The 27799-nt window shown below is 41.6% G+C and overlaps 1 protein-coding gene across 2 annotated transcripts in view; it reads left to right on the top strand.

The window, feature by feature from the left end:
- LOC126561735 (semaphorin-2A-like) overlaps positions 1-27799 on the top strand; it is a 624320-nt gene that overhangs the window by 519934 nt on the left and 76587 nt on the right. For both annotated transcript variants that reach the window (XM_050218043.1, XM_050218042.1), the window contains one exon: positions 2858-2909. In XM_050218043.1, the coding sequence (XP_050074000.1) occupies positions 2858-2909 (52 nt within the window). The remainder of the gene's footprint in view (positions 1-2857; positions 2910-27799) is intronic.

Here is a 27799-nt window from a genome sequence, read left to right as displayed (position 1 = left end):
CGTCCATTTTGAGTGGACCAAGCGCTCTGGTCCAGCGCGTCACCAGAGGACACGAACCGAGAGGGCACTTATATTGCGGTAGGATTACGGAAGGTATTAACGCCACCGGAGAGAGAAATCGGTTTGTCGGCTTTCGACAGTCATCTTTTGGTTACAAAAAACGGTAGGGGAGGGAGGGGGAATGATGCCACACAGCTCTCAGTGCACATTTGTGCATTTATTCCCCTGACGCACAACAACACACTCAAACAATAAGCCATGCAATTGTCATCGTTACACAATTCTGGATGTAAGCGTGCCCATTCGGATGCTATTTTTCGTTGTTGTGTGAACGGTTGTGCGGCAATTGTCATTTTAATGAGGAATAAAACGTTGCATTTTAGGCACCTTTGTGATTGTTACAACGGGCTACAAAATCTCTCGTCGATTCGAGTGTTTTGGGTGGGTTTAATTTTCGAGCTCAAAGTTAATACGATAACGAGCGCTCTCGGTTATGCGTGCACGGCTCGCGAAACCGGATGGATTACGGTTTATCCAATGCAATGAGCAGTTTTGGTTTGCTTTAAGGCTTTAATTACAAACCAGCATTGATTAAAATGTTAAAAATTAATAGCTGAACGTGATAGCTGGCTGTGATCTGTTTATTGTTCTACCCAAACCCTAATTTCTTTTAATGATCATTAGTGCAAATCATTACGTGAAGTCGGTTTGTCTCACTTTAACCATAAAAGATTAGATTCCCCTACCTCCGAAACGAAGAATGCGTTTTTGTTTGCAAGAATTTTACGATCGCAAAATTGGTCGTAACGATCGTTAGAAAATGCAGGGCAAATGCGAAACATAAATTTTCAAACACTTGGGGGCCACTTTGACCGTGCTGGAAAGAAAGTGCGGAAGGGGGAAAAAAAGACAAACCAACCACGACACGACGCCATTCGCCTACATTATCCAAGTTCAGGGTTCCCGGGGTGGGAAGAAGTTGTCGGGAGAAAATCCAGATGGGTTTTAATTGAATTCCAGCTAGCCAACCCAAACGGAGATCGATCGATCGATCGAACGAAAGCTGTGCCGCGGTTGCTTAGGAACGCGCCACAAATCTTCCGCCCGTGTGTGCGTGTCTTCCGTCAGCCCGTTTTATTGAAGCTGTTGGCGAATAGTTTTGCTCATTAATTGCTTCCTGCTTTTACTTTATGTGTCTGGTCGGTGGATGTAACGGTGGTCATCTAGCTATTCTTCGCAGACTGCCGTAGCACAAAAAAAAGAAGTTGCAACGATGTCTGGTTCGGTGCTGGAATTTAGAGTGCTTAGTTTGCGATAAGTGTAGCATGTTTGAATAGCGTAATTACGCTCGCCTTCTAGGCAGGCTGATGTAAGACGGCCCAAGGCAACAAGGAAACTTTATTGTAGTAGTTTAAACTGCAAACGTCATTGACGTCAATGGATTTATATTTATTGATTTTGAAACGGGATGCTTTATGCAGTTTTAATGTTGATTGCAGTTTTATGGTGTGTAGATAAATTTTGTACGAACGGAGTTTTAATGCTTAGGAAAAATGTTCTGCAAATGATTGGAAGACGTTCTGGTTATTTTTCGGATGACTTCATCTTTGAATTAAAATTTATTTTTATTAGAATCATAGTTCATACAATCCAATAAATATCAATCGAGATGTTGCATTGTATATTTGATTGCAATTATTGTTGTGTATTTGATGTGATTCCATGCATTGTTGAATTTAAGAATCCTCGGCCTCGATCAAAATATTGCCTTGAGAGATCAGAGCCTTCCATATCAGAATACTTTGACTCGTATGTCAATCGTATGGAAGGAAACCTCGAGTTGGATTTGATACCAGTTTTACCGTGTGAAGGACTGAGAATTGTTATATAAATCATTCGCACACTTTTCCTATTTTTAGCTACTCTTAATATATGATATTATTTACATTCTTTAAACCTTAAAACCATTGCCCTAAATCTTGTTCATATGTTTAATGACTTTGCAGCTGCGCTAAACATTAAAATCATTGCCCATTTGTGTTCTTCGTATCAAATAAAGTTTTCTGATAAAAAATTAACATTGCATACCTTAACTAGGGCAAACTACTAATAAAGGTCGTCAGTGCAAACTTTTCATCATCTGATTTGATTAAAAATTTCTTCGTTCGTTCCATTTCCCATGCCTACGAACTCTTGCAATCCGAATAGTAGAAGCTGGAGCGATACCGTAAAGAGCAAATGGCACTGGTTTCTCATGTAGTTTACTTTCCACTTAACCTTTCACTCTGCTCGGCCAGCTGAGTTTTTCTCGTACAGGAGTGTGTGTGTGTTTTTTTTAAAGGAGTTTTAGTCCCATTCAGTCTCAGTGGTTTTTACTCACATCCTTGTTTGAGCTTGTTGGAAAAGCAGCTTTTTTTCACACAAAATAACGATGAAAAAATGACACCGATATTAGACAAAATTTGAACGTCCTTCAGCATCATACGAACGGTACACCTAGCAGAATCGTGGCTTGTCGAACGAGCAAACTTGGCCTAGCAGCTTCCATTCTATGTACGTCAGCCATTTGAGTCTTGGCATGATGGATGTGCTGTCGGTTTTTGTAGTACATTTTTCCTTGGCTTTATCAGATCCCGTTTTTATCCGGTAAAGACTGTCACATAAATTAATTAACAGTCGTGCTTTTGCTCCGGCTTTCGGGGTTTTGTGAAGGTTTTTGTCACGCTCCCTTCAATGTTCTGCTATTAAAAAGTATCTTTTAGTGCGTTCAAGTGCAGCAAAAAAGAATAATGCAATAAAAATATTGTTTCTTTTTTTATTAATCCATTATTGTTCTCTTTTTTCTTGCTATTTTCAGGGATCGTGTGTTTAAGCTGAACCTGAAGAACGTTAGCATGACATCATGTGAGGTAAGTGATTTAATATGTGGATTTTAAAGCTGTGTTGTGCTAAGGCAACTGCATGCTGTCTATGGTTTTTACATCGATTAAAGTAAATGTATATTAAAATTTTAATTTGGATAATTTGTTACCATAGGACAGGAATCTGTCAAAGTCATCAAGTTTATCAACAGCTCCCGGGAGTCAAAAGTCATCCTGGCTTTACAAAATCTTTCCAAACTTTGACAAATATTTTTCATGACACACAAACGCCTGCTTTCGGCCTACCCATCGCCAGTTTGCTTTTATAAAGGTTAAAAGATGAAATTGATTAATTGCTCTTAGTCGTCGGCTTTGGCAAATTAGTATAAAAATTCTCAGACGGCCGTTTTATCGCTTCCAAGTGGAAACATTCATCATCAAGGGTCAGTTTTTGTTTTTGTTTTTGCTAATCCTTCGAGTCCTATAGAAAATGAGTGGAAACCCCAAAAGTCAAGCAAACCACGATTTTCTTTATCAGTGTTCTATCCTTCTTCAAGTACAGCCTATCCTTTTTGTGTTTCTGGTTTTCCGTTTCTTGAAATTCGTTAAGTCACAAACAAGAGTGAAAAAAACTTTCTTTAAATGCTTTTATATTTTATATGCACTTTGTTTGCGATTTTTAATTAAACATTAAAACTTCCCCGAACTCATGCTTCCAATTTGACGGAACTGAAACATTCTGTTTGATCTTTTTTTAAAATTTACTGAGAAAAGTGCTGAAAATACATTTTTATTTTACAAAACAAATTTCTCTTTAGCAGTGTTTTAGCTTCAAAATAGAAAAAATGTGCTTCCTTCCACGCTTCAACTGTGCTGAAGAGTTTTGCAAGAACCTTACTGTGGGCAAAAATGTTCCTCGTCGAAAAAAAAAGGGAGATTGTTGTAGCAAAGCGTGAAAATAGCGACGATAAATTAGATTTATGATTATTGTTATTGTTTCTGTACCGGCCACCACGCACCGTCTATCGATGGCACACTTTTCAGCCGTTTCCTTCCCGTTTGGTGTATTTTCTTACTAAGGAAAAAAAAGGGGTTTTTTTCCGTCTGAAGATGCTTCCGAGTGCTTGCCACAGTGAAAAGAAAGGTGGTGAACGCCCAGGGTTTGGTTGTGTTGTGACAAGGAAAAGATGGAAAAATTTAAATTACCGGACGTGCTGGCATGCTGGCTGGTGGTGTCGCGCTAGCTGGACCAAGTCTTTGTTTCACGTTGTCCACGCCGTTGTTGTTTGCGCTCGGTCACCCTCGACGACGTGATGGTGTTGAAATATATTGCCAGCATCCAAAAAGCAAGGGCATATGCGGGTGCTGACCGGGGTGAAAGGATGAAGCTTAAAAGTAAATAAAAAGACACGAGAAATGAATCTTATCCCGGAACGCCGCTCTGCCTTGGTTCGGGTTCTATGTCATTTTAATTGCACTTGGAGGCGACAAAGTTTGAAGTTTCTATTGCTTACAATTAGCTTAAACTATCCGTTTTATCTTCCATTTTCCATTTGACGCATGACTTGATTTTAGGGTCGTTAATTTTATATTTTTGAGCCGAACATTTCAAGACGCCCAGGCACGTTCATTGCTGAATGCAATCGTTTGAATCGTTGACAGTGGTGTGTGAGAAGCGCGAATTTGTTTTCTCAACCATTTATGTCTTCGAATTAGTAATGTGAGATTTATTTTCCGAATAAGTAGCAGCTTTGATGGAGCATCTTTCTTATTCACCCTTTTTCATGATATAAGCTATCGTTGTTTAAATAATTTATTCAATCTGAAGAATAAATATTGAATCAATATTGAGTTTTTGCTCTAAAGCGACCCAAGATTGACATTAAACTTCTACGAAATAAAATCTTAGCGACACGTGCGCCCATTGATTTTTGACATCCCCGTCTCGTCTTTCAAAGATTCGTGTAGTTTGCTTGTAATACCTTGTTTAGCAGGGGCAACTGATCCACACCCTTTCGCAATCCTTTCCTTCCTTACTCAGTTTACATGGCAGGACAATAATGTGTAATCTTCTCCCCTTTGCTTTATTTCTTTCGAGCTTCTGATGATGTGCCGCTGCCTGTTTACGTTTTACCCTGTTGACTGCTAATCGATTCCAAATGAAAATCCACACCCACGTGGGGGAGAAGGAGTTCATTCCCATTTTCTGCGGGGAGAAGGAAATCTTTCAACCCGTGCCTGCGGCACTTCGTTATCATTTAAAGCCTTTTTCCTTTAAAATGCTGTTGGTATCACTGGAGCAACTTTTCGGAAAGATTCCACTTTTGGAGAGTGGATTTTTCCAAATTTAAGAACGTGAAAATGATTGTTGAAAGATTAAGGAAAAGGAAGCGTTGGCAGTATCTTTAATACATCCTCAGGGTGAATTTGCATTATCAGTAGTCCATATTTTGTGAATTTGCAAGTGTCTTCTACACCGAACTGTGCGAGCATTAAAGTGTCACAACTGTCTCGAAAGTTTTAGCTCAGCTCTCTCACGCACACAAATGGGGAATGAAAACTGAGTGTAACATAAAGGAATGGCGTGCCAAAAGTATTCAATTCCCCTACCAAACGTCGGATGTTTGTTCATTTTTCACCAATAAAAGCCTTTAGAGATTAGATCAGCCAGCGGAGAGCCCTGCAGATAAGACAGCAGATGGGAAAGAGGGCCTGATTTACGCGAAAGCTATTCACAAAAAAGTGAGTGTCTGGAATTTTTTTTCTGCGCATTGCTGGGTACATGCATTGCAAATTTTCCACACAGGAACTTCCATTGGGAGAAGCGCACGATGAACAGGCGTTTTAGGAAGTCAAAGTTTGAATTCCGATTCGATGTTCAGCATCATCAACGGGATGACGGGATAGAGACGGGAAATTTAACGTAAAAAATCATGCTCGGGTATAGTGGTGGGAATGGTGAAAGCATTAATCTGCACAGTAAAGCGACAGTCTATATTTTTTTTTTTTTTTTTTTTTTTTTGAGAGTGTTCCATCCTTACGGGCCGCCGTTTACACACTGACAATTGAGGCAATGGCGCGATTCCCTTAAAATGATGAATTAAAAAAAGATCACTATTTTTCAGCGGCAACCATCGTCTCACTCATGACACATTCCCGAAATCTAGGAAAGGGGTTGGTTTTGTAAATGCTGCACCATGTCATGTGTTGCTTTTTCTGGCCCTGTTTTTTAGCTTCCTTCACAAGGCTGAATCTTTTATGTACTGCCAACTTAATACAGCGAGCAAAAAGACGGCTATAAGCCGCTCCGTTGGCGAGATCAACGCAGAAATTGGAGAAAAACGATCAACAGTGCGATATGTTTGCTGGGATGGTGCGAGATTTGGCTTGCTGCTTTTTGCGACATATTTCGAGGATCAAAATCCCCCCAGCCGCATATATTTAGTGTGGCGGCAAAGTTGCGTGCTGCAGTACCGCTATTTGGAATGTTTCTGGTTCTCCCTAAAGGTTCTCTTTCATCGTTTAGATCCGATTCTTCCGAGAGGGAATAGCGAGGGAGAAAGAGAGAGAGAGCAACAAACACTCAAACCCGAATTCTTTTTTTTAGGCACCAGCCCAGTACTAGCAGCCGCTGCTCTTTACTCCTTGATGGTGATGATTATGTGCGGGTAAAGGGACGTGGGTTTGCGTGTGGACGTACTGGCAAAGCAGGCAGCATTTCATCCATCAACTGTACATGTTGAAAAAGATTGATGAAAGTAAAGTATCGCGAACAATGGGGCACGTGTAGCATGAGAGGATGAGGAGTTTATCAGACTTAACAAAAAAAAAAGGGGAAAAGATTGACTCTCACCATCATCATCATCATCATACTCTTCATCCTCATTTCCATCGCATTAGGCAGTTTGACTGCAGGAAGTACGACTCTCCACCGTGCGGTACGTGTTGTGACGACTTGTTGGTTCCGGCTGGTTTACACGCCGAGCAGCCACTTACTTTACCATCGGTTGGGGATGTGGCATTTTTGTAAACGATTAACTGCTGAATGCATAGCCCGCATAGCTACTGCAATGCCGATTGTTGTGCTGCCTGCGGGAGAATGACTGAAGTCAGTCTAGTGTTGTTGATGCAGTTTGCCATTTTTAGAGCAGGAGTATGACTCGTTTATCAACTCGTAAGCTATACTGACAACAGGGAGCGTACCGGATAATGGGGAAACTATTATCTATTGTCGTGTGTATAGAGTAAGTTGATTGACAACTTGTTGCCAAGCGAGTAAGCTTCATTGCATACATTTAAGTTAATAGTAATTTTTTATCAGGTTGCGACAATAACGCGTTTTGAATGATCTATATTGACAAACGTAGATCGCCTCTTTGTTAAAAAAGAAACTTATTGGTTAACGTTTTAAACTAGTACCTCAGTAAAATTGACACAGGGATGGTATTGTGAAAATAATTTATAAAATGACGGTTGTTATTTTCTGAAATTTAATTATTTAACTGTCAACCTGGAACACTGTACAAAAAGTGTATCAGTAAACCACATCTCACCCAAAGCCCCATCCAATTCTACTCACTAAGCTACCTTCCAACGAACGTTTCGCCAAATGAATCTCTGTTGATTACTCGGGGCTTATAAATGACACAACATCAATAACTTCATCAAATCGACCATTTCGGTTGAACTGAGACGTCACCATTATCTATCGTTTGAAGCGTGTATGGGTGTGCGTGTGTGTGTTAACAGCATAAAAGCCTATAAACGAATAAAATCATCACACTCCCGTTCGCTGTTCGCACAATCGCCAAAATGGAGACGCCTAGTGGTTTTGCTGCAATGCTATGTGGTACGATTCTGTATGGTGAAAGAAAATTTCGCTTATCAACAAAAAACCCTACCTAGTGTGACCGGGAAACGGACACAAACACTCACACAAACTAACAAATTTTGTCCGTATCATCATCACGCTGGTTTTATTATCGGAACGGTTTTTTCGTTGCGGTGTCCTTTTTTCCTATTCGGTCGGAGAAAAATTTCTTCCATTCCCTTGCTTTCTTTCTATTGATGTTCATCAATGGTCAGCAGAAAGCATTCACAATTTTTTTTTTTTTTGCTTTTCCCGTTTGTGTGTGATGTGTGAAGTTTTCTTGGGTCAGTTGTTGGGCAGAGGAACATGGGAAGAAAAACTCACACGATTCAGAACATTCATTCTTTCCCAATTCACTCACCCTCCCACGCTCTCTTTTACACCGGTACTGCATTCATTTTCCAATTTCTTCTCATCTTCCTTTCTCCCTTCGGACGGTGAGAAAAAAAAGAAGGAAAATCGTTACCTCAACGATGACGATGTTGATTGGTCACTTGCCTACCCTACACTGCTCATGGGATCTTCTATCGTCCGGCGATGTATTTAGACGTATCGCTCGGCCCAACAAAGACCATTGTCGACACAAGAACCTTTACCGAGGATGGGAAATGGGCTGCGTTGCGAAATTGATTGACTTGTGCGCCCAGTGGATACAAAACGTTTTCTGTACGATTGCGCATCAACAAATCGCCTAAATTCACTGCGATCAATGAAGTCTGGACCGATCTGTCTCGAAGGACTTTCAGCATTGAACCCTCACTCTCCAGTGTCCATCGCATGCTGCTCCAACATGTTTGTGTTTTTTGTCTGCGTGTGTGTGTGTGTGTGAAACGTTAGCTTGACTGAAAGTCTCTGTTTGCACAACTCGGATAATCGTATCCGTAAAATCGATGCTCGATTTTCTTTCTTTTTTATACTGTTGATCGTATGATCCTTAGCTCATGGTACTGTAAGAGAAACCTTGTCATAGGCAGGGACTGTTCGACCGTGTCTCATGCATGCTGATGAGTTTCAAGCACTATCATAATGGTAGCAAAGCAGTGAACACTTTTCGGCTAAAGTATTTACCCATGGTCGTGAAGTGGAGAAGCTATTCGGTTACTGGATGTCTCGTTTGGGCTTCAAACCGTACTATGAAAGCGAGATACAATTATTTGTGATTCCGATGAGATGATCATGAGGGAACGGTAGGAGTACACTAGTAGTGGTAGCAGTAAACTACATCAACATTCAATTGGATGAGAATAAAACGAAGTACTTCAGCACAATGTGCCTGTGATACGGAGATATGCCTTACAAAAAGTCGTCAAGCTTGTGTTTGTTTATTTGTTTCATTAATACACCAGCGTGTGTTGTATCGTTTTACAAATTGCTTATTGAAATCCGTTGGTCGTGAGCAGACTTATTGATGGATGAAAAGATACGTGGAGAAACTGAATTGAAATTTATTTATTGCTTCCAATAATAAGTGGTTAATCAAGTAAAAATTGTCATACTTTCTCTACAGTTTCACCCAACAGTCGTAATAAGTTTTGAAAATAATTAATAGATATTTAGCAGACGTTACAACATCATTGGAGAACTCCAATCCTGCATGTTCCAACTCTCCAAATTCTCCAAATCCTTCATCAATTCTCATCCTACTGCTCAACCGTTATTGATGATTGGCAAAATTTAATTACCATTTATGATTTACGACCCAAACGAGAGCGTATATAGAGGATTGGCTTTTTGCAATGTGCCACTTCTCCCCGAAGGGCCATTTTAAACGGCCATTCAGTGTCAGTCGATAGCCAAGCGGGCTGGCAGATATTTACTGTTCTATCCCGTAACATCGCAAGAGCGATAAATTGTGCTGCTCTCAAAACTATCACAGCCGAATAAGCAAAGGAAAACCATCCCCGAAGATGATACTGTCAAGTGAACCTTTTTTGCTTGCCTTTTTTATTATTATTTTGTCTATTGCTACCATTTAAATAATGGTATCTAAGAGACTTTTCATAAGCCCGTTCGTAGCCGGAAAGACAAGATATGATCTCCGAACGGGCTTGGTTCGTTTCTCTGTCGAGCAGGAACCGGTCGTTTCGTTTTTCAACACTAGCAAACTTTTCGATCATCTGGCAAAAGTGAATAAGCACGGATTGTCCGGGGCTGAGGATACGGACATCCTGTGTTTAGTAGCGGAAAACTTCCAGCTACCAGCTGCAAAAAAGCAACACGATATTTGTGAGAGGTCAAAGGGCATGAGGAACGGCGGGCTAATGAGTGCAAACAATTGTGGGAATGGGCTCTCCAGGTAGAGCGTGGAATGCTCTGGGTAAAGGGTTTTTCCGAAGCATTAGACAGCTTCCGGGCTTTTGCCCGATGATGTTGCCGACGAAGCGTAAATGTAGCAATTGTTCCGGACCTGTGATTTTGCTGTACGGAGAGAAGGAGGCACACGCACACAGAGAGACACTGGAGCGGTGGCCAAAAGTTTGGCAGGAAATTTATTTGTGCTCTCCAGTGGGATGGAATGTTGCCCCTTTTTTGGGCAGGGAATGGAATAAAAAAAAAACTCGTAACGAGAGGACCCACTCAAATCAACCCCCAAAAATTGGTACTCGCTTCCAGGATTTGGTGTGTTTTATTGTTCATTCGATTTTCGGCAACCCGTTGAGAGGTGAGGTTACATTTACCCCACACCGGTTTGGTTCCCACATTTACGAATAAAAGACTCAAATTTATGGTGCTTCCGATAAAAGGATCACCAGAGTTTGACCAGCTCGCTAGCTCTGAAGAAGGAGAGAGATATAGAGAGAGAGAGAGAGAGAGAGAGAGAGTGAGAGAGAGAGAGAGCGAGAGAGAGAAATGTTGTAGTTTAGTTCAAAAATTGCTGAACACATGAGCATTCATCGTTCGTCTCTTAAGCACAAACACAGTGACTGCTTAATGAAATCGATTTTTTTTTTGTTTTTAAACGTTTGCTTAAACGAATCCCACTTACTGCTGTTTCATGCTGATCGTAGCTAGAAATTCATGCTTGCTTTTATTTGGTTTCAATCCGATAGAGCTTTCCCTTTCAGCCACAATGAATCGATTTTTCGCTAGCCTTCGACTCCAAAAAAAGATACAAAGATCAAACCATCTCCTGGTCGTTGAGTCCAGCATTTTGAATGGTGGCACAGGCTGTTGCCAACTTGTTTCCCAATCGACCGGAAGCGTATCGGGTTACTAGTTTCAGTTAACATGGAAAACATTTCAAAGTGTTTTAGTGTGTTCAAAGTTGTTTTTTTTTTCAATAACAAACCAGGAATCAAACTTTTGCTGCAGAAACAGTGTTTGTCTATAGTTCTGTAAGGACTTCATGAGGTACAGGTTGGAACATAAATGTTTTATGGAATTAAATTCTTACTTAAGTTGTCACTCCAGTAAGATGCTTTGAGAGAAATCTTATTTGTTCCTAATAATTATGTTTCTTTAATTACTTTAATAAATTAGTTGAAGTTGTTCTTCAACTTCATTTTCCCCATTTTTTGAGTAAAACTATAATTTTAGATTGTTTACACATCCTTCGAAAATGCATTTAACAGCAATACGAGACATATTAATACCGCCATCACTGTATGTTCTCAGCACTCGTGTGGTCTAGTTGTCAGTCCATTTTTAAGGGATTGCTCAATCGTATTGTAAAAACACTCCCTGCCTATGATGTGTTTTCCGTTTACCAGAAAGCTCTTTAAAACAAAATGAAAAAAAAAACAGAATTCCCGTTCAAATCTGTCGGAATTGATCAATTTTCTCTTTCGCGAATCGTTTTCCCGTCCTGTGGAAAAGGTTCACCGCACTCCGTTGGAAATGCTACCCGGTACATGCATTTATTTTCCATTGCCTTAAAAATTGGCGTATGTAAGAGAAAGATGAAATTTGTCACTGTGTTGGTTGGTTGTATGATGCTGCAAAAAAAAAGCCGGACATACTGTGGACAGCGCCGGATGAATGCCCTAACGTCAACCAATTCCATATCCCGCCCGTGTACAGGAAGCCACTCGCCAGTCTAGGTGCACACTTTTATTCGAAGTGTGTTTTTCAGTTACCTTTTTTTTGGTGTTCCGCTTTCGCTTCCATCCATTAAATCACTCTCTCGTTCGCTTTCGGTGTGCCCGTTGGCGCATGGCGTTGAAATGATCAAACCGTTCCAAAAATCATCGACTGTCGGTACGATGTGAATCCCCCATCCCCGGTACCCTTATTCTTCCCGATGGCAGTTGATACATCATCAATTTTAAGCTCTCACAGGAATACGCTCGGAAGTAGAATGCCAACAGCAGTACGCTGACGGGCACCACGATGGGGGTGTGTGATGCTTTATCTCTCATTTTCAATTGAAACTGGCCGGCCACAAAATCTCTGCAGTCTCCTTCCGGTTATGAATATTTGCGTCCTTGCGCCCAGCATATCATCATCAGCGGGAAACTCGGAACCGGAAAGGAAAGACCCTTCGCTTTAAACTGTCCCAAAGATTGGATGATGATGCAGCAGAATATTTAAAAATAACGTTACCCTTCACACACACACACACACACACCCAAAATTCAAATATGAAAAAAAGGCGAACAACTTCGGTACCATTCGATCGGGGCTGGTCAACGGATGCGCCCTGTGTCATCAACAGGACGGAGCAATCCACCAACACAGAATCCGGAACTCCGGTTCGCTTCGGGGCAACATTCCCTGCCACACCTACTGCAGCCCTTTGTCCGGAGCGTTCGTAAACTTGAACGCTCCTATCCTTTTGCTGCGGTAGATCACAGATTGGCCACAAGAGTGCGAAAGAGAAAAAGAGTGGTTTCCCCGCTTTTTCACGATTCGGTTCGGCTATCCTGTTACGGGGGACACACCCGTTGACAACCGATTGATGTCAAAATAAACTAGCATTTTGTCGTCTGTATTGGTGGGGTGGTGGTTTTTTGATGATCCTTTTTCGTTCCTTTTTTCATCCTTTCTCGCGTTTTTTTTTTTGTTTTTTTTGCGTCCCATCTTTGCCGCTCGCGGGGCTGGAGTTCGTTGTAGACTTGTGTGTGTTTTTTTAATATATACCCCTTTTATTTATTTCCTTAAATATGTACAAATACTGAAATCGAGCCCCACATTTGATGTCTATTCCGGCCGAATAACGCAACATGGCCTTAAGGGCATGATCACGCCACCGGGGGTGTGCATCTGTTGTTGCTGTTGTGGGGAAAGACGAAGTAGAACGAGTGCCTGACCTGAGGCAAATTTGTACCAAATGCTATACTCTTTTTCCCAATTGGATTCCTTTTTTTTTTTGGACTGTCGTTCGAGACGTCAGTTAGGACACAACACCACTCATCGTGGCTAGCTAATGCTTCCGCAAGGCAACCGCAACCGATTGTGAATTTTCTCTGCAGGCAAGTGGCAGCAAATGTGGTGAAATGTTCCATCCATTGCTTGCTCTCTCTGCACGCATCCTTTCCGGTGCCGGGAAAACACCTAACGCCCTGGAGGTGATTCACCAACGTGATTGGGTAATGGTCCAAGGAGTTATTTTCCTTGTAATCGTCGTTTTATATTTTCGATTGTAAATAGAAATAAAATGGAAATTTTTTTAAACAAACAGAGAGTACAAACGAAGATTGCAAAATGAGTCATGTTTGATGAGCATAACTTGACAGAAAGTTGAAGTACATGCAATCAAAACGAGCAAAATAAAATAAAACAAGACTTGAAAAAGAAATGGAAAAAATCCGCATATATTAAAAAAAAGCAACATCTTTGCGTTAGAAACAAAAGGGGGAGTTTTAATTATTCATCCCATTGTATTATACAAGAAGAATGGTAACAGCTGCAGTGATTTTAGGAACCACAAGAATTAATCAATTGTCCTCATGGTTCATTACACAGTTTGACAATGGGTATGTAATATTTTAAACCAGTTTTTAAACATGTTCGAAGTGAATTCTTTCTTCTTTAAACGAAATTGCGCGAATTTCTTTTCCATCAAAAGCGAAATCCGGAGACACACCATTAATGTCACGTGTAATTTATTCTCGAAACGATAATGGCGATGACGGTGAGGCACCTCATGACAGTGACAACGAATAAACGATTGCTAATCGATGTTATTACCCACCAAAGTGACAGCTGAGGAAAACCTGGTTTTCCGGTGCAACAAACAGTAGCTGATTGGAAATTTGATTCATGTCTTTTCTATCTCGGAGTGTAAAAGACTCGAGAAAAAATGGACATTGAAAATAGGTTCATAAATGCTGCAGAAGCATGTAGAGTAGTGAGGCACCACTTTTTGGCTAACGAAAATAAAACCCTTGGAAAATCCCTAATGTAACGAATGGTGATTTGTTTTCTCTTTTTTTTTTTTTTTTTGTTAACAATCACCCTCAACAAACGAACTTTAAAGGAACAAAAAAAAATTGGTTCCTCCATTCGAAACCAGATCGAAATCGTGAAATGGAAAATATAGATATCCGAGTAATGAAGAATGGCAGTCGGAAATGAGGTTTCGGTTCGACGTCTCGCTCTCTCGCTCCTTTTGCGTTACATCCTATGCGATGAAGTGTGCCTTTTGTTGATTGTATGTGTGTGTGTGTGTGTGTGTGTGTGTGTGTGTGTGTGTGTGTGTGTGTGTGTGTGTGTGTGTTCACCTCAACACGCACATGCAACCAACCTAAACCACCCACACACAGCACAGGAACTAGCCTACCCGAGGGTTGATAGAGCGACCGTTGGAAGGTGAGTGATGTTTTATGTTATCCTGTCTCCGGCCATCAGACAAAAGTGCCCCGTGACTTCTCGTCGTATCCGTCGGGTGTATTGTTATAGTTACGAAAATGTTGTTGGAAAATATGACAGCCGTTTTCTTCAATTCGGTTCTGCATATCTTTTTTGTATTCGTTTCTCTCCTGCGTGGCTTCCTGTTGTACCGATTGCAGTGATTCTGATCGAATTATAACTGTCAAATTGTGTAACGTCTGTCCACTTGTACGAGTGTGTGTTTATTTTTAAATGCAAACACACATCGTCAACAGCAATCGAATGAGATTTTGTTGTACCCTCCTTTAATGTTTAAATAATTTAGTAACTAGCACAGAATCACTATTGAAGGGAGTGCATTAAGCGGTATGTCAAGCGTACTACTTTGACCATAAATAACACTCTTTACACCTTGAGTCTGAAAACTGTCCTTCCGGTTAGTAATATAATTTTCCACCGTTATCTATCTTCACTTCCATTCGCTTACCCTACACAGCGGAAAACACGGGAAATTAACGCCATTAAATGAGCATCCAAAGGTGCCTTATCTTCACGCCCATTAAGAGTTCTGCAGCACACACACACATACCGTTACGTACTCTGGTAGTCGGCGGCAGGACAACAGTCAAATAATATTGCATCCCAAAGCATCTAAAACACAACACAACAAACGAAGAGCGAGCAGGAATCGTTGCAGCCAAAAACTGTCTTTTCAAAACTTCACTTCAGCTCTTGCAGCGCCGAGTGCGATATCGCTCTACCTTCCGGTAGGTGTTTCGGCTTCTGGCAGTTGCGAAGCATCAGGTCGGAAAACAAGCTCATATCGCGTATCGTCATCTCTTTTTGAAGTGTGAATTTATTAACAATTTAGCAGCCAGATATCGCCCCCGCAGTCTCTTTTCGATGTGCGTACTGTTGCAATTTTCCAGACCCGGCTAGAAATGGCAAACCATCCGTTGCTACTTGTTTTGTCCGGGGGAGCTTAAACGCTGTCTGTTAACGCAGAGAGATGTTGGTATTGTAAGAGCAAAAGGTAAACCGGAGACACACCGGATACGAGATATGCCAATCCTCTTGGCGCGTTGCAGCTCCGAAACAGCTCCGAAGCGTAATGGATATTCCAAATGCTGTACGCTACCCTGATCTTTAGCTTTTCGCCATTGTATGGCAAAAATAAAAAGCGCCAAGGAGGCAATGTGTGCGGCAGTCTATTTATCATCTGTCACAAAACGCTGATGCAGGAAGAATTTTTGGGGAGAGGAAAAACATTGGTAGGGTGTTTGTGCTACATGTCAAACAAATGGGACATTCATACCATCCTCTTTCCATGTTTACGGTGGTTTTAAAGTGCGAGAGAGAAAGAGAAAGCGTGTCTCGAACACATAAATGGTAAGCACAGATCAAGTTTTTTTTCTTCTCCTCCGACATTGCTGCCGTTGGTTCTGCCTTCATGAAATCTCTCGAAGGTGGAGGAAGTGGCCGGAATAATAGAATAATATTTAGATAGAATTTAAATTAGACCGATAGAAGCAGACAAGGCAATGTTGAGATAAGAGCTGAGCTGACGTGCCCGAGCAGACTCGGAAGGAAGGCGCCAACGAAGGGATCAAGACAGCATCCCACAGTCGGCATAGGGCAGACCGTCTAAATGCGGGAGGAATCACAAGGCCAAACTAGCAATTGTGGTGTCTTGCGAGACCTTCGGGGAGGAATTGGAGTCCGATTTTTCGCCCTGTGTTTTGTTTCCGCCGCTCGAGGAAATCTGACGCTGCCGGCAAGCTAAAGTGAACATGACCGCAGAAAGCATTTAACGAACAACTGCCGCTCTGCCAGATTGGATTTCGGCGCTAGAAGAAGTGGGCTGGCCCGCCGGCAAGCCCCCGGCAGGCAAGTGAGATGTAATAACGGGGGTTTTACCCTACCCACCCACATGATTTGACCGAGCCCAAACATTTTCCCGTTCGCGTACGTTACCCTCATCTTGGCGGAGAAAAATGATGTGTTCATTGTGCGTGAAACGATGCTAACTAGCTATTTCGAAGCAGAATAGGGTATTAAAATTCACCATGAAAATGTTGCTGACGGGCATTGTGTGTTGTGATGTATTAGTGGTAAAGTGTGGTACAGTCCGGTATCAAACCTATCGGATAATGCTCTAAGGATAAACGCGTCCTGAGTTCTGTCAGTTTGTTTCCTTAAGTACGTGGATCAAAATTGGTTCCTCGAGTATTGGATTTTTAAATCGTTTTAAAAAAAAGCATGTTTCGTCTTCTTTACAAAAAAAATATTTCAAATTTGCTTGCCAGACACTGTATTATATATGATGCGGTCCTTCGGGCGTGAAAAGATGGCTTATCAAGATGCTTTCGTCTTCCACTCTAGTTTCGTATTGAGCAATGAAATTTGATACGATAAAAATGTTAAAAAGCCCACCAAAACCAAAAAAAAATCTACTCAACGGAATCGAGGATTAGCAAATGAAACAGATCTGAGCCGCCACTCAAATCGAAGCATCGTGCAGTTGTTTAAATATAAATAGCAGTCTCCCCACACCAACGACACGGATTAAATCTTACCGTATCTGTGGTACATACGGAGGCTTCGAGCGTTAAAGGACTCGAAAATGACACACTGATTTCAAATGCTATTTGTATGCTTTGCTCGTAAAGAAATGTCCGGATGGAAAAATAATACTCGAGAAGAGAGATCGCATTGGGACACACACAGCGATTAATGCTGACACGACGCGAAAATCTGCTTCCCATCGCTTCTTCTTCAGTACCATTCTGCTGCGTTAAACACATTTTCCACCATTGAGGTCGCCGATAAGCGAATCGACGCGCGTGCCCAACCTTTAAGGGACGACCGTTTTGTGTCTCTGGTGCCCGCGCTGGATGGCGGTTACCTTTTGCCAATTGAAATTTTCAAACGATTCTGAATGATTATTCACCGTACTCAATGTTGTAATGGTAAGGTAAACGGCAAGGGCAAAGATAAATCAGGGTAACGGGAAAAAAGACTCAAAAAAAAACCTCCGCCGGCAACGGTAAGGATGCGTCCGTTAAGCGAAAGCAGCAGAACCGGAGCCACAGACTCTGTTTGAAGTGGAGTCGACTTAAGTGGCATTATGCCGTTTGCGTGTTTGCTTACGCATTCCATAAATAAAAGATGATTCAAAATATTTACACTCGCTCGAGAGTGGAAACAGACGACCACCGACCGACGACGGCACTGACGATGAGAATGATAAGAAGTATCCTTGGCGGTTACAAAAGCGAAAGGAAAAGATCTTCGCTCTTCTTTCCGATACATGCGGGCGGCGTGTAACGGTTGTGACGCTGGTGGATGCAATGTTTAACGATCCTCTGATTTTTCGCCATCGCTTTCGCAACGAGGGAGAGGATAATAAAAACGTAAAAGGAAACTAAATCACTGCTTGTGACCTGCAATCAAGGAAAATCAATTTTCGTTGCTTACCGTGTAGAAGATATCAGCTTAAATCGCATCCCGATCGGTCATAAACGGCGGCCGTCTCCGATATAACGGCGCGGAAGCTCGCGAACGCAGCTGGTGTGCATATTTCGTGGTTTAGGTTTGTTTTTATTTAACTTCTCAATTCAATCAGAAGGATCAGATTGCGTTAAATTTATAATTTTCTTCCTCAATTGAATTTTGTGTTTGCTTTTGCTGAATGATTTCGTGTCTTTTATCGACCGAATTAGGAATTCCAATCTTTAAGGTTTCCCCTTCCGAGCTGGTGGTATGAAATGTATTTCGAACCGTTTCATGTCTATCTCGCGATTGCAATCGGGTGTTAGAAGCTGGTTAGAAGGTTTTGATATCAGACCATATAAAGCGCTTGAAAACCCTTTCCAATGTTACAAACATCCCACCCATTTGCAAACATCACACAGAAACATTATCAGAAACCGTTCGTTTGAAGTTCTCGCTAATGAATCGCAAATGGGTTGGGTTGGGTGAGTGTACGGTTCGTCGCACGATGGTACTGTAACGGACCTTGGATAGGAATTGCTTGACATTCGAAGAAGAGATTGAAAAATTCAGCGTTTGGCTAGATTATATACATAGACTTTTTAGATATTTTTGTTTCAATTGCTAAATAAATGTGTAATGTTCCTTAAAAATTCTCCCAAAGTAATCAAACAGTATAATAGTTTCTAATATCTTTATAAGTTTATAAAGGTGTTTTGTTTGGTGAACTCTCAATTATCTTTTCACTGAGTTCTCTTTGCGGCACTCTGGCTTTTTTTTATTCATTAGAAACGGTCTGGGCGCATTAGCAGTTTTGCAATTTCAATATCAAATCTTCTTATGTTACCGCTACAAAAAATAAATTTGTCTTAAAGCATCATCTAGATATTTTTTTTTTTTATTCGTAAAGGACGGCCGTATTGCTGCATCATCTAGATATTATGCAATGTTATTAATATGTCAAAACAATTTCCAACTGTACCAAGACGTCGAAATACTAAAACCAAATTTTTTAAATATACCGTAAATAGTACATCTTTGGCCTGAACCATTGTGCGCTGCTGAATCGTGTTCTTTTATTTATTCAAATTACAGCATCTGTAGTATGCCCGCGGTCATTACAACGTAGCTTGCCAGTTGCAGTCGAATGAAATGAAACAACCAACCCTAAACCTTGTCTAAATAAGGCCTGATAGCACAGTTGGGATTCCCCTAGTTTGAGAAAAGGCCTAGATCATAATCATCGTACTTCAACAGAGGTTTAATAAGATTAGCATTTAGTGGACGCGCTCCCTTTTATACCAATTCCAAGGCGAGAAAGTATTTTTCCATCAAGGATGTTCGATTTTGAAATAGATTTCCCAAGGCGCAACACACGGAGGTGGTGCTTTCTCAAGAGCGTTAATATTGACGAGAAGGGGTTTTTGTGATGTTCGAGTAGGATTCACTTAGTATCTGTGTGTGTGTATCTCCGTCTCTAGAGAAACAAAAATTCCACATGTAGTTTTTAATAAATAAAAATCTCTCACAACCCTCCATTTCAACGAAAGCCGCGTTTGTATTTGCGTCCAACCGATTGCACGCAAACGCCACCCACATATTGGATTTGGTGAACGGAACCTTGAAAAATGTGCTCGGTAAAAAATACGACAAGTATTAAAATTAATGCTATCAAAACGAAAGGCATGCTGCCATCGCCGTTCGTACGTGAATTGAATGTAGAAAGCATTGTGCCCATACCCCGGTGAATGTGTTTCTAGCGTTTAAGGGTTGATTAGGTTGAGGCCTTACCGATGTGCTCCCGTCTTTACAAACCGGAATGACAACAGTGGAACGCGGGGGGGGGGGGGGGGGGTTGACTACGCATTCACTCGCTGCAAAGAGATAAATGTGTGCGGCTTTTCCCCTGCTACTTGCTCGGGTGAGGAATTACAAACGATACTTTGCGACGACGATTCTTGCCCTGCTGCCTTACCCTGGACGCACCCCTTGACGCGAACATGAAAGGCCAAAGGACGAAGAAACAAATGGCGTGTGTTTTTCCAGGGGGAAACATTAAAAACCGGTTGCACAACACACACACACACACGACGGCTGAAATGAAATCGAAATCAAACAGGGAAACATCAAATTGAGACAAGGAATGTCTATGGGCGCTTAATAGACCGAGGAAGGAACGCGTTCGTTGCACAGGGAAACACAGGGCAATGGGTGATATTGTGTGGCGGGATGAATTTAATGAAATTTGACGTGAACGTTCTCGTCGTGGTCGCGCGGTCCCGCCATGGTTGGCTTTAATTTTAGCGAAATACACCGGGCCGAGCATGGTGCACCCTCGAGTTGGAGTTTAATAAGGTTTGGCAGGAATGTTTTGTCTTTATGATGGGTTAGGAAAAGTTTGTCGTGTTATTACTTTGGAAATGTAAACTGTATTTACTTACATGATCAATAGAGCACAGCTACAATATATTTGAAAAATAATTTTAACAAAATTTGAAATTATTTTTTAATTAAATATTATTCTTTTTCTTCTCTTTTTAGGTAAGTCGACAAAACTGTCTGTTTGGAGGATACATATCACGTGTCAAACTCTACAATAAAACAATTCTTCTCAACAACATCACTCACGCGCAGCAACTCTTCTCGCTCTCGGAATTTCTCCCATACGAACAGTAAACTTTTAATGCAAAATTTCAACATTGTGTTTTATTTTAAGTTGCAAAGCATGTGGCGAATGCTTTTGTATCTGTGTGGTTGTGTGCATTAACCCGATATTAATGGAACCTTCAACACTGCATTGTGCTCTTTCGCGTTGTGGTGCAAAAGAAGATCCCAAAAATTCTCAATCCAAATTTTCATGTAGCAAAAATTTAATTTTCTCTACGACCGATGATGACGAAAATGGCGTTAATAACCGTGATGCCAGAGGTATGTCCGATGAAATTATTTTAAGTGCATTTAAAACCAACGCCAACGAACATGTGCGCCCAGTAGTCTGTCTGGAGATGTGAAGAGCTGCAAAAACCCGAGAACATATTATTTCGCCGACTGGGTCTTTAATGTCCTAATTAAATCTTGTGTACACTCAGACGCTGTTATTTAGCTGTCGGACCTTGTTATATTTTCGGGGTAAAATGTACTTGCACCGGAAGCCATTTTTCGCGATGAGAGTAATTAAAATCTAAACTGAATGGACTGGAATACAACTTATTTAGGTAGAAAAGGTTTCGAATCCGTTATTTGTGGCTTTAAAAATACGAAGAACGCTTTTGCTGCTTTGGGGATTAATAGTTTGATGAAAATTTTTAGCTTGAGAAACATTCAAATGCTAAGTTTTGCCAAATTATGCTTCTTTACTGAAACGTCTTTCGTTTTGACTTCTGTGAAAAGAATCTTTCCTATCCAATTTTTCGCAGACACATCTCATGAAGCACGGAATCTTAGCTCTCCATCACACGTAAACCAACTGTAATAAACTTCAATGTCATCTTTTAGGACACATTCCTACACCTATGAAATTCTCCACGGTAAATGACTTCATTCGTGCCTAACACGGGTGTCCATCCTTTGCAGCTATCGCACGAACCTACAAGAAACGTTCCGCTTGTTGCAAAACAAAATTCTCATATCTTCGTTCACGGATTGTTGGTAATCTTCCTTTTTTTTTTTTTTATTCATCACTTTCCCTACCATCTTTAGATGGTGGGTCGAGCGCGTTGTTTCTATGCTTTATTTATCCACTTCACCCATTATCCGACGCTCGTCATCGCTGCACACAAACATGGTGGCAGCCGGGCCTGCTGGGAGAGATTATATTCTGATTGCACGTGTCCTCGAGTGCCCGAAACAGTCGGCTGTGTGTATGGTGCGTTTGACATTTTCGCTTTCCATGCTAACGACGTAATAAGCAGTTTGTAATCCACTCGTCAAGCTTCTGCACCTCACACAGTGCACACCGTTTCCCTGGAGGAGGGCCTTATTTTTAGTACGGTTTTGGGTGTGTATACCTTTGACGGAAAACGCTGTAGACAAAGCAGCAAAGCTTTGCTTGAAAGGGTAGGTTAGGGAATTTCGCCTAATTTGCCAAACATGTTCCGTGCATCATGGACAGATTAAAACCAAGGGTAACGCAGCTGTGCTGGGAAACTCTTTCACCCAGGTTAAAGAAGCGAGGAAAGGAATGTTGTTTAGAATTTCTTCGCCCAACAGGTACGTAAAAACATTTGCCACATTCTAGACGCCAAAAGCCTCGGTACTGGTCTTGATGGACAGGGTTAATGATCTGTTACTTTCTGTGTTGGGAGCTAGGAATTTCAGATTCTTGCAGGTTGATTCTAGGCTAACTACAGTCTATTCATGAGCCGGTACAAGATGTGAAACACGTTGTTGTAAGAATGCAATACTCTGTTCTGATGTTCGGATAACAATATATATCTAGCAAGTACAAGTTATTTAAAGTAAATTAATGTCGAAACCTATATTTGCCGAATAGTGTTTCAACTAAAATTCAACTTTCAAATCCATCCAAGCGATTAGCGTTAGAAGAATTTCTACCGTTACCGTTCAACTACAGCATCTCTCTAAAATCCTAGCCTCAGTGTCCTCAGTACACCAAACACTGGCACGCCTGCCCTGTGAATATAAATAACAAAGTCATCGATATGATGTTGCAAGCGCAACGAAACAACACACAACACGCGAAACGGATCATGACACTTACCCTACGGCTAAGACTATCTTCAAGATCTTAAGCTGACGCGGCTGTGTGCTTCCTCGGTTCAAAGGCGTATCTAACCCTTTTCTGACATTGATCCTCCAAAGGGAAGACGAAAACCTTGAGTGCACAACATAGACGTGAAGCGCTGGATGCACTTTCATGCTTTGTATGCGTTTTTGTGCCGGACTTCGGCTTCGCTGGGGCGCACAATTTATGTTCGCAACAAAGAAAGAAATAGCACTCCCGGCGTGGTCGCGTTATCCTTGGCATCAGCTTCCTGTTGGACTTGTTTGCGGTTGAATCATCTCTCATCCACCGAGAGGTGTACGGGTTTGGAATACGGAATGCGGCGTATCGCAACAAGTTCACGTTCACAATGGGATTCAACGCCAGAGGCTACTCCGAAGGTCCCGTGGACTAAGAGATCTGCGCGAGATCCTGAAGCTGACCAGCGAACAAGCAAACGGACGCAAAAACGATAATCACCCTCCCTTTCTGCATCACTTTCAATCCCCCTAAGGGGATGGGATATGCAATCCCTTTTTTTTATCGAGATGTAGCCCTGCTAGCCAAGACGAAGAACCTTTTCTACCTTTTCCTTACCATTCTCAATGATTGTACCCGGAAGGAAATGGACCTCCATAGGGAAACAGCTTTTTTGCTTTTTTGTGTGTATGTGTGTGTTTGGTTGCAATTGGAACGGCTCTATCTGCGGGTACACGACGCACTCACAAACCGATAGACAGCCAAGACTTTTCATTTTCTTCTCTCCACCGATAAGATGAATTGGGCAAAAGGTGTACCGGAAAGTATCCGACCGGGAGAGCAAGTGTCCGTCCGTTGGCGAACATCCGAGGCGAACCCCTCCTCCACACTCGAGACGTAGCACTGTAGCATCATCGACCATTGCAAGCTCTAAGATCCTAGCCTTGAGCGCAAGGTCTGCAATCGTTTTCTTCTGACTGAGGAAAGGTAGTTACCGTGTGTCGGTTTACGCTTTTCACGTTGCTATCCTCAATAACAAGAAGCTGTTGAAGCTTTTCTTTTGCACCTTTCCGGTTCGGTTGCTGAACGGACACGGCTGAACTTGAAGTAAGTGGGTGGGGCGGGAGAATATAGCCAGGGACTCTTGGAGGAAATGTTTCTGCATGTTTTCCTTTTTGCAAACTGGGTAGCGGTTTTGTTACTCCGTGTTCGTTGCGGGTAGGTTTGCTGGGGATCCTCTTCCCCGTGATGCATCATCTTGACCGGTCTCGCGTCTTCATAAGGTTGGGAAGAATATTTTTGCAAAGCTCACCGGAAATCCCTACTGCTGTAGGATTTTGTTCGTTTTTATTTTGTTGCTGCTCGCCCCATCACAACCGTCAGCTAGCAGCACCCCAAAGACGATAAGATTATAAGCCATTGTGTTGTTGCGTCTGCAAGGAGCGGCAGGAGTGCTGGATAATGGTCAGCTTGGCAGAAGAAGGAAAGCTACCCAGAAAATGGGAAGCTATCCTCGCCGCGGGGAGATGATCTTCAAAATCGTGCACAATACAAAAAAAGAAGTGGACATGACGGAAGTCTTACGGTGAAGTTTGCGGGTGGAATGATTCTGTGTGGGTATGATGTGGGATGGTTTTTATGTTTCTCAACAGTTCCTCACCACCCCCAATTCTTCCGGAAGTCAAGCGTTGGAAAAGGCGTGTGATACAACCATCGTTATCCTTTTCGCCTTTGATGAAGGTGATTTGTTTATTCGCAAAGCAACTAGTGCTGGGTGTTTGTTGGCCTGCTTTCCACGCTCTCTCTCTTGCTCTGTCTCTTTCGCTTCCTTTTATGCCAGTGGATATGGCCTCAGGATAAAGGAGAGCTTTTCTTATCGTAAATAGTGCTCCACCCGCTTGTGGGATGGATAGCAGCGTTAGCAGCAGGATGTGGCCGTTTAGCTATTAATTTTGACTGAGCGGAACGCTGCTTACGAATTCAATGGACTGAGGATGAAGATGGTTCAGCTTCTTGACGGGGCTACCCACTTCGGGCGATCCGGTGCCTTGTTGTTAGCTGACACGGGTGAGTTTTCCGTTTGTGCTTTCACGTTCAAAGTCAGACGAACGTTAATCAAATGCAAATGGGGATGTTCGTGCTGCTGCTGCTTCGAGGCAAATGTTTCACTTCTTGGCATAAACACTTGAGACCATATTTTTAAGATGCGAACAGTAGACCACACATATTTGGCACGTTAGGAAGCTCATTGGATGAATCGTTCAATTAATATTTAATGTTAACTAGCTTATCACATTCATGATCCTGTCGTGTACTGTGTGCTGTGGATGCTCCACAGCAAAGAAACGTAGAAAAACATTAAAAGAGTCTGAAATTCCGTAAGGTTCTTTCTTGTTAAACTTCTTCTGTTTCTTAGCCCTAAACCCCTGTTAGGCTAGGCATACGGCCAGATCGTTATTTCTATACGCAGATTTGTACAATAAAATCATAGTATAATAGTATTTTATTTCATTATCAGTCTGAAAAATGAACTGACAATCCAATCGAAAAAAAAAGTTTTTCTCCTATTCATTTCCAGCTCATAAAAATGCAAAATATTTTACAATCAATAATAAATTTGCCAAGTGAAACAATTTTACCAACCATGCATCATAAATCAAATTTCTTTGAAAAAGGAAGAGCGAATAATTCACAATTATCCTATCCCACTACTCAGCGAATTACACCGCTCTTCGCTCTAAAAGCTTTTCAACCACAGTCTCACTCACCGGTGCGATACTGCGATGATGAAAAAAAAGCAGAACAATTTTCCCCATTTCTGCTAATTTGAAATCTCTACAGACTCAGCTTCATCTATCGGGACGAGTATCATCTACCCTCACCTGGTACACGAACCTTCCGCACCGAGTGTGTGGTGTAAACCAAGCCCAAGCCCAAAAATATCCTCCATCCCCATTTGGTCTATCCAGCCCGGATTCACTGTCCGTGTCCATATATCGACACAAATGTTGGTTAGCCGGATAAAGAACCCACGTAACAAACCATTCGCAACGCGACTGAACCGAGCAACTTCGAACCGCGAACAATTGAGTATAAAATCGTTCCCTTTTTTTTCCTAAATCACACAACCTAACGGAAGTCAGTACAAACATGGAAGAGAATAGGATGAGGCAAAAAAAAAAATAACCTGGACCTGGTGGATAGATCTGAGGAAAATCTCGCGAGTGAAGGATAATAAATTTAGTAGAAAATTTTTCAGCTTTCAAACCCCTTTTTTATTCGCCGGTAATCGGGTGTGGTGAAGCCAATGCAAAAAGTGAGGAGTGTTGGAGTTTTTTTTTTTTCACACAACACTGGGAATTTTGGTCAGTTTCGCAGTTTTCCTCTCCCCTCCCCCTCCTCCTAGTTTTTTTTATTAATCCCATGCAGAAGAATCCTTTGTACCGCAACGGTTTGCATCTCATGTGCGTGTGTTTATTTGGTCAAAAATGTTCAGCTTATCCTGTTCCTGTAGCGGTGTGCCGGAGTTCACGGAACAAGGTAGTGGCCAGGATTTTCGACCAACGCTGCCAATTAGTTTTTGTTTCCCTTTGAGATTTTTGTTTGGTAGGGTTGAGGGTTCCAGTTTTTTCTTTCTTTTTTGGCTTCTTTGGGTTGGTTTGGGGTTACCAGGAAAAAACTCTCCATTTATTAAGTTTCCTGTTTCTCGCATCTTTAATTATGCAAGCACGCGGAAATGTATGATCATGGGTTTGATGTGCACGTTTTCCTGTGCTCAGCTCAGAGACCAACTGGCGGCAGCTGGAGTGAATCGCTTTTTTTTGGCTAGATAAAATTTTAATTTGAGCTCTATAAAAATTAATTTGCACTTAGAGAAATTTCGGGCGTGTTTTTGCGTTTTAATCATGTTTGATCAATATTTTCTAAAGTTGTCATAGACTTTGTCCAATATTTTTTCATAATTTCTTTCAATCATCTTATATTTCGATCTGATTTAAAAATGACACAATTAGGCTAGATTTTTTTTCATTCTAACTGAGTTAACGGAACACATTTTTTCATTATTTGTACCGTTAAAAAATTTTGTTCAAATGAGGCATCAACCTCGCAGTTTGTTTTTAGAAGAAATCAATTTATTGACATGTTTTTCCCCTTTCTGTGCACGTGATTCGCCAAGAGCCTTTTCTTGAAAAGCTGCCAGTGATGAATCATTGACGACATCGGATGTTGTCAGCATCGGCAGGTAAAAGTCTGTTTTTCTTCTTCTATGTACATCAGCAGAAAATGCTGATACACGGTGTGTAAACCCGTAAGAGCATCGTCCATTTTTTGCATATCCTACACACACACACACACACACACACACACACACACACACCATGTGAAAGTGTTCCTGCTCCTACCTCACACTATGGCGGTGGTGGCCTTGCATTGCAGAGACGGCTGAATGGCACCAAGCGAAACACCGTTGAAGGACGTCTGAGTAGGTCGAGTGAGTCTTGACTAAAATAGGACGGCTTTCATCGTGTTTTGCACGTTTTCACCACAAGCTCGCTTATTGTCTCCCATGTTTTCCCCTCTGGAAGGGTGCGGTGGCTTATTTCCCAAATTTCAAGTGTTTCCACCGCTCAAAATGGTCTGTTTTGTGCTGTGTCCTTATCGCGGCGTGTGTTTTTAGTTCCATTTTTGTAGTGAAAAATCGATTCCGTTGGGAAAAGTGTCTGTATAAACAGAATTTCGGTTCCTTGTGCATTGTTTGCTTGTATCGTTAAATTCGGATAAGCAAACACTATGAATTTTGCAACGCTCGTTTATAATATTTTTTACTAAAGAAATAAAACTTACCTCATTAGCAGTCGGAAATCGACGCATTACGACTCTAAGCCGTTAGCTATCAATGCTTAACAATGCGCTAAAAAATTGCATCACACATTAAAACATTTCCATAAGCAAACAAAAGCACTTTGTGTGCTTGAATTTGCATATCAAAGATACGAACAACCTTCCCTCGGTTCATTTGACAAATGCATCCATGCATCCCTCCCAGTAACGACGATCTTCCTGCTACTGTCCAACGGGTCATACAGATTGAGAGCCATCCAG

Source organism: Anopheles maculipalpis, chromosome 3RL, assembly GCF_943734695.1.
Source record: "Anopheles maculipalpis chromosome 3RL, idAnoMacuDA_375_x, whole genome shotgun sequence".
In the NCBI taxonomy this organism is placed as follows: domain Eukaryota; kingdom Metazoa; phylum Arthropoda; class Insecta; order Diptera; family Culicidae; genus Anopheles; species Anopheles maculipalpis.
The sequence above is the reverse complement of the archived record's forward strand: the minus strand, read 5'-3'. Positions and strand labels throughout refer to the sequence as shown.